At 43.6% G+C, this 12,809-nt stretch overlaps 1 protein-coding gene across 14 annotated transcripts in view; it reads left to right on the forward strand.

Annotated features, from left to right (window-relative positions):
• The window catches only part of AFDN (afadin, adherens junction formation factor), a 1,642,835-nt gene that overhangs the window by 1,256,044 nt on the left and 373,982 nt on the right, over window positions 1-12,809 (forward strand). For all 14 annotated transcript variants that reach the window (XM_078648844.1, XM_078648846.1, XM_078648851.1 and 11 more), the window contains one exon: window positions 6,353-6,544. In XM_078648844.1, coding sequence (XP_078504970.1) covers window positions 6,353-6,544 — 192 coding nt within the window. The remainder of the gene's footprint in view (window positions 1-6,352; window positions 6,545-12,809) is intronic.

The following is a 12,809-nucleotide window of genomic DNA, read 5'->3' on the forward strand; positions in this document are numbered from 1 at the left end:
GTGGTCATTGACCCCGTCTGCTAGCGTAAGTGCGCTTATGTGGATGTCCAGCTTGCTTGATGCCCCTTTTTGCCACTCGCCTTCTTGCTATTACATCTCTTGCATCTGGGCTGCTCACACAACCCTACAGGAGGGTTCTTGTTATACTTCGTGTGGTTCTACCGTCCGGACAGTATCCTTCTGTTTCGTCCAGTCTCCCACTTGACTATCATTCTTACTGTAGTCCTGTTTTGGGTGCTTCTGATGGTTGCCATCAGCGCTTTCACATGCCTCATAACAGAGTGACTCTCCAACGGCGTGTCTTCTGTTTCTACTGCTACTGGCACTTTATGTTCATGGAACGGCATCTTGCCCATACTGTCCTAGGTATTTGGCAGGTACAGGATTCATCTGTGTTTTTTCCACTGTTGTGCATACTGGACCGGTATGTGTTGATTCTGTCATACCAGTTGTCTTCCCTCTCGGTTTTATTCACGGCCAGCTCGTCAGATGCTGCGGATCCATCAGTCCCTGGGTTCAGTTCCACTTCTTGCAAAGTCATGAACTTTCCCTTTCACTCAGAGATATCTAGCATGTTTTTCTTTCTCTCACCTGGTATACATACTGGGGTTTTCATGCTGTTCTTTGACGGCGTGTGGTACCTTTGCCTCCCACTGTTTTTCTCTCTTTCTGAGCTTCATGTTCTGGTGTGCCTGCGCTGTTTGCGGTCCCCACCGTGGGTCGTCCCCTTGTTGACGGCTGTGTTGCCTCAGCAACTTATTCGAGTTCAGTCGCAGACCCGCCTACTCTATGGGTCGTGCTTTGGTATCTATTTTAAGTTAAGGAATCTGCGGCTAGACATCTCTATCAGATGAACGAGTTACTTACCTTCGGTAATGATGTATCTGGTAGAGACATAGTCTAGCTGCAGATTCCTGAACGCTCGCCCGTCCTCCCTGTTCTGTGAGGACCTTTTCAGGTTGGACTTTCTATCCTCGCCTCCCTTCGGGTGGCTTGATCCTTCTGCAGGGTGATGCTTTCACTTCACTCCAACGCAGGATGCATTCTGTTTTCATAGCTCTACTCCGCCCAGGCTCGTAATTGGACGGTATGCTCATGTGTCTTGTATCCTTTCCAACCCTACGCTCTGGGTTGTACAGTGTGGGTTCTATTTGTGTTTTTCCCCACCCCCCGCTCTCCCCTTTTCTATCGCCTTGGGGTCTCTTACCACCCCTGTGCTCCATTGGTTTAAAGTCTCTTGGCTCTGACACATTTTATAGGTCTCTTATTGGGGATACAACGTCTCTTTCTGGTGACATCTTCTGATCAATTGTCCTGGCTCCTGTGTTCCGGACTTGTTGTCCTTCACAGTTATACATTACGGTTGCTGACTTTCTGTCGTCTGCCATGATGTTATTTACATCTTCATTACTTCCAAGGGTGGTTGGCCTTCATTTTTGCGGGGTTGCTTCTCAGAGCGGTTCTCTTTCCTTTATGGTGCTGTTTTTCACCATTCCATGTCCTTTCATCATTTTCGCACACTGTTCCCATATTCTAACAGTTTTTTGGTGGTGGCTCCGCGTTGTGGCTCGGAAAAGTTTCTCCGACAAACTGAAGTCAGCGGGCCGGAGGGGGCATATATGGCTCCGCTAACGTTACGTCCGTGGACGACGTCCCCGGCACGCAGAGGTGCTGCTGTGGAAAGTTTTCCGGATCCAGTCTGACGCCTGGGGATATTCTAAGTTAAGGAATCTGCGGCTAGACTATATCTCTTCCAGATACATCGTTACTGAAGGTAAGTAACTGTTCATTAAAATCATAAGTTGGAATATCGCTGGCCTTCGAACCAAAAGGGAGGATAGTGCATGGCTGAATCTTCTAAACCAATATGATATCATAGCCTTGCAAGAAACCTGGGACTGTAATACCAACTTCTGGGTCCCTGGGTACACATCCTATTTTGTCCCAGCCACTAGATCCCTCAGTGGCAGGGACAAAGGGGGCCTTATGATCCTGATCACTGTTCATCTGGCGGGATCTGCCAAACAAATAACCACCGGCTCCCCCAATTTTTTATGTTTAGAGATTAGTTTAGCTAACGGCTCCAAATTCACTTTCATCATTTTTTATAATTCCGTTTTAGACGGAGATTCCACTGAACATCTCTGCTCTTTACAGCTTTTTTTGATCAATTACAAAGAACGTCAAACTACCTTTACGCACATCATAATCATGGGGGATTTTAATACTCATCTCTGTGGGCTTTCTTGTCACATTGAAGATACTGATTGTCCCACTTCAGGCCACTACCAGCATTTTGAACACAGCCCCAAAGGTCATGCCTTAGAAAATCTATTATCTAGTGTTGATCTTTATGAACCTGGGTTTAATGATAAAAGCGTTCGTGTTATGACATACAGCGCTAGAAACTCTGAATCCATAATAGATTATATTTTTGTTTCCCCATGCTTATTAAGTATGGTTTTCTTCTATAACGCAGTCGTGGCCGCGTTTAGTGACCATAATCCAGTCATCCTTGAGCTCGCTAACTCTGTTGGTTTACTCAAGGAGGGAATAAACAAAATGTCAGTGATGGCTGTGCGGTCCGTGGGCCAAGGTAGAAGGGTGAAGTGGTCCAAAGTAGTTCCTGTAGAGTTTTTAATAATATAACATGTAAAGCCCGCAAAGAAATCGATATTTGTCAAGACAACTCAAAACAGAGGGAGGAAGTGATTAACGCCTTTGCCACCATGTGTGCTTTGGTTTCTGAAGAACTAACTGTCAAATCCAGAAAGAACACACAACCACATAAGGGCTGGTTTGACAGAGCTTGTTCAAAAGCACACAGCTGCCTCCTGGAAGAACTGAAAAAATCACCAAGGGATAGGGGGGAAGTGGCCAGATTAAGAAAAGAATACAATAACACTATCCATGCACACAAAGATGCACTCAAAAAGGATGCTTGGGCCACTTTAATGGAACAGGCAACTTTAAGAGACAGTGCTAGCTTCTGGGCCATTATAAACAATCCTCTTTTTTCCGGTGAGGCAAATGATAACTTGGATGCCAATATCAGTGAGGAGGACTGGTTAGCGCATTTCAAAATCATTTATGGGAGCGATCATGTGTGTGATACACCCACTCTTCTCACAACTAACTTCCCCAAGTCAGTACTCTCCTTCTCTGTGGAAGAAGTAGAGAAGGCCAAAACTAATACCGTAGGGAAAAAAGCGCCAGGCCCGGACGGCGTCCCAGCTGACATGTACAAGGCCAACTCCTCCTTCTGGGCCAATATCTTGACCAACGTTTTTAACGCCGCCACCAACCATAGTTTGCCCGTCTCCTGGTCACACGCCACCATCATACCCATTTTTAAGAAAGGCCAAAGGGGAGACCCGAGGTGTTACCGCCCCATCTCACTCATCGATTCTTCCTTCATAATCCTAGGGAAAGTGATATTGGCAAGGATTGATGAGTGGGCTGTCAACAACAATATTCTATCTAACGCCCAATATGGGTTTCGAAAGGGAAGAGGGACCGAGGATCAGTGCCTCAACTTACACCTGATCCTAGGTAAATACACAGTGGCATCCAGCGGATCAATTTATTTAGGGTTCATGGATTTGTCCACAGCCTTCGACCTAGTGAACAGGTCCAGGCTGTGGAAAATCCTTTTGGACCTAGGGATGGACCTTTCTTTGGTTTATTTTCTGGCTGAGGCACACCGGGACCTACAGGCCTCTATCAGGATGTCACAGGAGGGAGCTTGCACTGCCGGTTTCAAGTTCACTAGAGGGGTACGACAGGGGTGCATCCTCGCCCCAATGTTATTCACACTATATATAAACCATCTTGAATCAACACTGGAGCTGGCAACATTAGACGTCCCGCGTTTTGGAGGACTGTCTACTCCGGTCCTCCTCTACGCGGATGACGCCGTGCTTGTGGCACGTACTCCCCTTGGGCTACAAAGATTATTGGCGGCCTTTGAGGCCTTTATGACCTCCCTTGATTTAAAAATTAACACAGACAAGTCACATGTTATGTCAGTGGGCGGGAGAAAGAACAAGAACTTGAAGCCCTTTTTTTGTGCCAACACACCAATTTGTAGCGTAAAAACTTTTACCTATTTGGGGGTGGTTTATGACGACCTGGGCACCCCAAATAACGGTCAAAGTTAACGCTATGAAAAGAACAGCAGCTGCTATCGCCGGTTTTGCGAAACGATTGGGCGGCAAACCCACGGAAGCATTACTAGCCCTTTATAGAGCGAAATCTATTGCAGTAGCAAGGTACGGGGCTTCCATTTGGGGTTATACCAATAACGCAGAAGCGATCCAGGTTGAAGAAAACAGATTTTTACGCACGCTGTTAGGTTTGCCGCAATCCACGGCTACCTTCTCCGTTCATACGGAATTAGGCCAGGGGTATATAAGTGATATTATCAAACAGTCCCCAATTCTGATGTGGTTAAGAATGTGGCTGAACTCTAACTTAACCCTGAACCACACAATCATGAGGGACTGCTTAAACTTGGACAATATGAAAAATATCCCGTGGCTCGCATACATTAAAAACACCCTAAATTCCCTGGGCCGCCCTGACTTATTCTGCAAACCGGAATGTATTGTCAAAGATGACCTGGAATGGTTCAAAGTGACTTTTATTAAAATGAGAGAAATAGAGCGGGAGAGCTGTGAGCTTGAGAAACCCACTATGAGGGAGCACTTTATTTCTAAGTCTACAATGGCCATTGAACCTTATTTAACGGTTGTGTCAATTCCGTTACACCGCTGGTTACTAACCAAACTAAGACTTAACCAGATTCACTTCCTGTTAAATGATTCTAAGGTGTGGGCTAAGCCCGAGGATCTACCCGTCTGCAAATGTAATAGTTACTCTTTGCAGGACACTATTCATTTTGTTTTTTTGCAGTACTTACGCCTTGCCTAGGAAAAAATATATTGTTCCGTTGCTTAAAAACAAGGGGTTTGTTCAAGCTAAACCAGCCCTACTCTATTTAAAAAAGCTAGACTCACCCCTAACAATGTTTAGTGTCGCAAATTTCTTGGTAGCTGCTTTTCGCCTTAAAAAAAGTAGCGGAAACAGACAACATAACATCATTGGCGACAACTTATGAAAGTATTGAAAAATTGTTGTACTTTTTAAAAGCTGTAAATATTTTAATTGTTCAATTTTAACAGTGATATCTATTTAATGTAACTGTATCCCCTGATCAAGTATTTGTGTCTGTGTGCTTTTTATGATTTGTTATGAATCGAAATAAAGCTGTTTTGAACTGTTCATTAATACTCCTCATATAACTTTCTGTTAATTTCCTTAGTTGTCTCCTCTTTTTTTTCTTTTGGGCGACACACTTGTGATGTTGCAGAAAGTCCCAGCAGTGCAATAGGCATTCAACTTTATTTTATGGCCCTTTGGTTTTACATAAATTGCTGCAGACATTTGTGTGGCCACTTTCATGATATGAGTCTCAGAGGTGCACACTTTCCGCCCGCAAAATCCTACTGGTGCATTTGCTTGGGGGTGTGGCCCAGGCAAATAATGGACAGTCTATTCCCTTGAGCCAGTGCCACATTGCAGAGGCAGATGCATGGGCTAACAGACCATGGTAGGCTTACTGACTGTGCACCACATGAGAAATGGCTCACTTTACTGGGGGGCAGGGGGGGGGGGGGCAGTACAGAAATATATATGCTTTCCTTAAGTGCCTTGACTTCTCCACACTGAAAGATTGCCAGGCAGTTTTAAATTACAATGCAAACATTTTGAGTTGTTTATAGTATTACTAGAAGTATAAAGTTTGGACATGATCTGCACATAAATGATATGTACGGTGAAGGGGGCTCCTTCTCTACTTTCAGTTTGTTTGTTTCCCTCAAACAGTAACACCTTTCAAATGCTGGATACTTTTTTGTCTTTTAACCTAGAATAGATCAATATAAACAAAAAGGCAAATTAGAATCTTTCAGGACTTTCTTGTAAATCTAGACACTGAAGTAATGTACAGAAGCAACTGTGATATAGACTAGTATTTGAACATTAGCATTGAGATGGAACACGTTTTTGACTTGACCACCCTATATTCTATTACTTGGTGATATTAAAGAATGTTTTGTTTATGGGTTTGTGGCTGGAGCACGTGTGCAAAACAGTTGTTCATATATTCTTTTGTCAAAAGTTTTTTTTCATTCTTTCTAAATGTTACAAATATGTAAACAACAAGGAAATGCCTTCTCAGCTTTAGTGCCTAGGAGGATGATTGCCCTGCATGTGACATACTGTCTTAAAAATCGTTCTAACCCGAACTTTAGAGCTACAAATTACAACACATTTTAACTGTTTCACTCAGCTTCAGATCGACGTGGCCCAGGAAAACCCCGACCAAAGAGTGAAGGGTTTGAGTTATACAATAACACTGCACAGAATGGATCACCTGAGAGCCCTCAACTGGCTTGGTCAGAGTATAATGAACCGAAGAAACCTGCGGATGAAAGACTTTTGAAGAATCGAGCTGATCACCGCTCCAGCCCAAATGTTGCAAGTAAGAACATTTTCTGTTGGGGTTTCTGTCCATGTCATAATGAAAGTTAAGCATTGGTTCATAGAGTTTCTTCATATCCCCAATGTGTGAGGATGCTGAATTCACCCCCCCCCCCCCAACCCCCCTCATCTTCATCTTGGGATGAGAGATACCATCTGCAGCAATCACCTTCTTTCTTTGGTGATAAGACCATTTGTGAAGTCTTAAATCTCAGGAACAGATTTCCACTATACATCGCTCTGACATCTCTTTATAAGAAGAAACAGAAGAGGTGGAAGGAAAAAGAAAAATGTAGCACCATTTTCGAAAATCTAGATTCTGTGCACCATTAGCTTGCTGCAATGTGGACATATCTGACATGGCAAAGCCTTTCAGCCTCCACTCTTTCATTAAGACTTGGATTAATGCGCATCACAGACCCACTGATAAATCTCTTTGCAAATATGCACCTGATAAATGTCACGCAAGAGGATTTCAGACCAGACAAAATCTCGTAATTTTCGGAAGTACATATCTAGGGCTTCATACTGGGGCGCATCCGCTCCGCTCAGCCCTGCCGGATTCCCTACCCAGCTTCCCTATCAAACCTGACCCGTTCACTCCCCTCTCTATGATCATTGAGAGTCAGATTGGAACCCATCTTGTGTCTAAACTATATAGGGCATGCTCAGACGTTATCCCGGTCACAGACGACAAGATTCACAAAGCATGGGAAGATGACTTGGGGCACACCATCACGGATGAACAATGGCTCAAATGTTGTACAGTGACAAAGGACGTTTCTCTCAATAGTTGACACAAACTGCTCCATTTTAAATTTCTGCGCAGAATGTACGTCACCCTGGCTAGATTACACAGGCTTCACCCGACCAGACCACACATCTGCCGCAAATGCATCGCTCCATACGCAGATTTCACCCATCTCACATGGACGTGTCCCAAGATACAATCATATTGGGAAACAATACACAAGACACTGGGCGACATTACAGACTTGACACTAGCCCCCACGCCTGACATCGCACTCCTCTGCTATGTGGTAAATTTCCCTAAAGGAGTTTGGAGATTTGCCTCCCTTAGTTTACTATTAGCCAAAAGGGAAATCACACTACACTGGGGCCGCAAAACAGTACCCACGCTACAAAACTGGCTAGATAGCCTAGCATATTGCAACACCAATAGTGACGTTTACTCCACCACATTGCCGCGCTCCTCACGCCCCAAAGACATCTGGGGAGTGGGGACCATTCAGGGCTTACACCGAGACTACACATAAATCAGCCGCCTCGCAACTTGAAATGGACATAGTCCCTACCGGAGTGGGATGAGAGGTTTATGCAACACAATAACCTGTCTCTGACTCTTACAATGTACTTTATTAAGATAGAATGTCTTGCTATTGTTCAATTGTTGTGCACTGTTTCTGTTTGATGGAAAGACGGGGGGTGTGCTGGGGGCGGCGTGCTCTCTCTCCCCGGGGACTTGGAACTTCGTCTGGGACTGCATCTATTGATTATATTTTACTTCTTCCTTATTATCAGACACTTTCTAATTGATCAATATTAATGCATACTTTGGTTAACTGCAATAATTACAGTGATTGCCCATGTTTCTATTGATGTAAAGTACTAAAATGATAAATAAAATAAAACAAATTAAAAAAGAATGGTAAGTACATATCTAGGGATAGGGATTTGATACAGGAACCACTTCATTTGTACTTTTCTTTATCCATGGTAGCCAACACGTTCAAAGATAATGTGCAGCAGAGTGCACACTGTCTCTTATTTTCAACTGTCTTTATATATAAGAACTGAATTCATAGAAAAATTCATGCACTGCCTGCAATAAGCTGTAAACACCATTGTACTGCACCATCTACCTTAGGCAAATTGATATTTATACTCCCACTTTGCAGGTGTTAGAGACCATGGTAAAGAGTTGAAGATGATGACTTCAAAATGCTCTACAAAACCATGTACAGTCAGACTATCAATTTTGGAAAATGCACTTGATCCAACATTTATGCCAAATGTGACCTGGACTGATAATTAGCCTCAGACATTCCACGATTAATTGTTTTATCAGTACTGCCGTTTATACAATATGATGTCCTTTCAAAATAAAAAAAAACATTCCTCAGAGTTGATTTTCACCTAATAAATGGGACAGTTAACAATATCCTTCAGGCAATCAGAAAAATACCATCCTGCCTATCAGTAACAAACCTATCTGCCATGCACAATGGTGAAGTATTCTTCAAGAGGATGAGATAGTGTGTCCATATATAATCTCCATGAATGTGTTCACATTGATTTGCATTTACACTAATACTGCCAAAATAATATCACTTAGATCTTAGTCTTTTGCAAGTTATAGCCATACTGACAGGTTTGTTGTAAACACCAACCAAGAACTGTAGATGGCGCTGCATAGCGGACCTCACCAAAGGTTATCTCTGGACCCTAGTGACTGTCTTAGTGTATTCCCATGATGGAGATTAGAGTGAATGAAACTTTGTCAGATGTATTACATTTTTGAACAAATATATGGCAACTGTTATGAAAGAAACCTCACTATGGGCAGGTGTCCTGTTTGGACAGTAAGAAGTCTAGAGGACACAGGGCTTGGGCTATGATTGGAATCTCCAAATTATGTGACGTGCGGAGGAGTACTGTGATGAAGTTCTCAGTCAATTCATTGTCAGCATTTCACTTTGTTCAATCAGAAATCTGGTACTAAATGGGAGTCTGACATGCTCTGCTTCGTTTTAAATTGCAATGGAAAAACGTACAACACAATTGCCCAACAGGTGCTAGAATTCTAATGGAGGGGCTGACTGGTGTAGTTTCCGAAACATACAAATCTCTTCTAAACATTATGCCATACTTCCTTTGTGCCTGAAAGAGGGATGGGTGGCTGACTTGGGCCTGACTTAAGATGGAAACTGCAGTGATACTCTTTAGAAAAGCGGCTTTCCAATCTAAGGCTTATTCAGGTTAACATTCTGCATAGCATGTGCTTCGAAATATCCAAACTGCTTACAATGTGACAGGCAGACAACTATATCTGCATGTGCTGCGACACAGTAGAACTTTTCTTTTGCCATACCATCTGGGGTTGTCTTAAAGTTCAACATATTTCGGAAAACAAGAACACAACACTTGCATCAATTCTAGGGGCATGGATAACTAGTCTCTCCCCATGAATAAGAAATATGGGGTAGGATTTACATTCTTCAATATAAACTAGCCCTGTACACAATGGGTCTATGACTAGTTAGAAGAAATATAGCTATGCAAAGCAGTACCACATCCCGACACTCTCTAAGAAAAGTTGAGAGGGCTTCATGGTGTCACTTGATACAGTCCCTGATTGAGGAGCCAATTCTACAGCTGATCCCGATGTGCCCCAAGTTTCCCCTGTCATTGGCAATGCTGCAGCAGGTTGAGGCATATAAGGAGGCCATGCTAAGTTTTTCTCGCACTCTCCTGGCTTTCTTTGGCACACCTTCAGGCCTCAAGGATTCTTAGGGTTCTCCAGTCGGGTTACTGCCAGCAAACCCATTCAATCAATTATTAAACTTTATTCTTGTTTTTGCAGTAAAAACATAAAAGTCGTGCAAACATCGCATATAGACAAAATAGCACATGAGTACAAAATAACGACACCATACAGCCAATATGACCTATTTAGCTTGGCTAAAAAAGTATAAATCTCACTATCAGAATTTATCACAACTTGACCTAAGCCAAAGGGTGGCTCTTAAAAAACTAAGCTTGTACTATAGTGTCATTAGAGAGGAGTTGTAAAAAGGTAAAAGTGGGTCTCACATCCTAAAACAAGCCTTTTTAAGAATCAGTATGATAAAATGCTTTCGAGGATCTCACAAAAGCCACTAAACATTAAAAAGTGCATCATGTCCTGAGGAGACTGGCCGTCGCAGCCACAGGGCATGAGATACTGCCCTCTACGAACACCGCGTGGTTGGCTATGAGATGATGAAAAAGATTGAGCCGAAATTTGGTCAATAAGAAGCAGTCATAAATGCTTTTGATTTCTAGGAGATATCATTTAATAGTTGATAATGTTTTGAGTGTGATGTGCCTACGCACGCTTGGCTTGCGCGCCTCTGTTTCTTCTCTAGTACCACGCCGTCTGAAAAAACACTCTTTAGCCCAGGTATGATCCCTCTTACATGTGCCTTCTGGGTAATCAAATAGATTTGCCCTTCCTAGACGCCAGAGGGCTATTTTCACATACTGTAGCCATCGGAGACGATTAGCGTGCTCAAGGAAAAGACAGTCCTTTAGAATGTCCTTTCTGAGGGCATGGTCTTTCTTAGCCCAGATCTTTAACCATAATGCTAAAGGGCGGAAAGTCAGCATGTCTGGGAGAAAGGCAATACCCAGCTCTTCGGGCACAACATAAGACGGGATACTTTGCGGTAAGGAAAGAAGCTGTTTTCTGCAATTTGCATAACCTCCAACCCAACATGATCCCATATCTTGCTCCCATAACTGGTCTTTGCAATACATTTCGCCTTGTAGATTTTCAAAAGGGCCCCTATTGGTTTTCCCCTCACTCTGGAAGCAAAGTTGAAAACAGCTGCAGTCGCTCTGACCAAGCCTCTTTCTTGTGAGCAATCAGAGGGCCCCAACTCAATACATCATCAAACACTACTCCCAGGTAAGAAAAAACATTGGTCTTGGCGATAGCTGAGGTTCCTACCTTAAAAGTAAATTGTTTGCCTGTACGAGGTCCCACCTGAATAAAAAACAACTTACTCTGATTGACCAACAGGCCCAGGTCCTCCATGAAATTAACAAAGGAGTTCAATAGGAGTTGTGACCCCTAGCTGTCCTCGCCATAAGTGCAGCATTGTCTGCTTATAGGAGGACCGTCAGGCTGCGCTTCCCCCACCTGTGGGCAATCAGCTTTTGCGTCCAAAAGGACCCTCTCCAGGAAATTAATATATAGGTTAAAAAGAAGGGGGGCCAGGATACACCCCTGGCGCACCCCTCTCCAGATATCAAACTTTGAGGTCTTTTGAATACCGGACAACTGCTTTAGACTCTCTGTGAAGATCCCTTAGAAACAAAACAATGTCCCTGTCAATGCCAATAGAGGACATCAACTGCCAGAGCTTTGATCTATTCACACAGTCGAACGCTAAGGACAGGTCCATTAAAGCTAGATGGACAGAGCTGGGACAAACCTCAGTGTACTTGTTCAGAATCATATACAGGTTTAAACATTGTTTCACTGTGGAGCGATCTGGACGGAAACCATATTGTACCTCAGATAGGATATTATTTTTATCTGCCCAGGTTACCAGTCTGTCCAGCACCAAATGGCCCACCATCTTCACCACAGAAACCAACAAATAGATGGGCTGTAGCAGAGAGTGCTATCCTGATCACCCTTTTGGAAGGCTGACATGTTAGTCGATAAGGCCCAGTAATCTGGACGACTGGCCTGGACAGATGCATTAACGACCGCTGTGAGTACATGCCCTCATGTTTCTACTTGCGCAATGAAGACGTCTGGGGAAATCCCATCAGAGCCTGGGGCCTTGTTTTTTTGACAGTCCCATGATACCGGCTCTTACCTCTTGTGCTGAAAAAATAACCTCAGATTTACCTTCCTCTCTTTCCTGCCAACAAGGTGTCAGATTGGAAGATGCCCTCCAAAGTTTACCCAATCATCCTCTGAGATGTAGGCATCCATTGAATTGCTGCTGTCTCCTGCTAAAAAAGGGCTATTAATGATGCTCCAGAACTCTGAACTATTTCTCAAGGTACTTGCCTCTGCTAAATCTGACCAGGCCTCCTTCTTCGGGATTGACTAACGTTTTGCTAGAGCAGACTTACAGGCTCTCGGGAGGCTTTTAACAGCCACCTGATCCCGGGGCGTCACTCCCAAGACATGTTTTAATTTCCTAGAGGCAAGAGACCACTCAGAGTCAAACCATCTCGGCTGTAGCTGCGTGGAACGCCCACCCCGGGGCCTGTAATAACTCCACTATAGTCTTGGACATACTTCCAAAGGCTTCCATGACGTCCAACGGAGTAGCCTCACTTTCTAAACAAAAACAGTTTAAAGTGTCTCATGGAGCTGCTCTGGGACAATTTTCCCCCACTTAAGTCTCCTCCCCCTGCTTTAAAACAAACTTCCGCAGCCTCCTTAATATGCTTATTTACACGGAGCCAACCTGTTGAAACAAAGACCGGAGTATGGTCACTATATACACACGCCGTAACTG

This window comes from Lissotriton helveticus, chromosome 6 (genome assembly GCF_964261635.1).
Source record: "Lissotriton helveticus chromosome 6, aLisHel1.1, whole genome shotgun sequence".
Taxonomy (NCBI): Eukaryota; Metazoa; Chordata; class Amphibia; order Caudata; family Salamandridae; genus Lissotriton; species Lissotriton helveticus.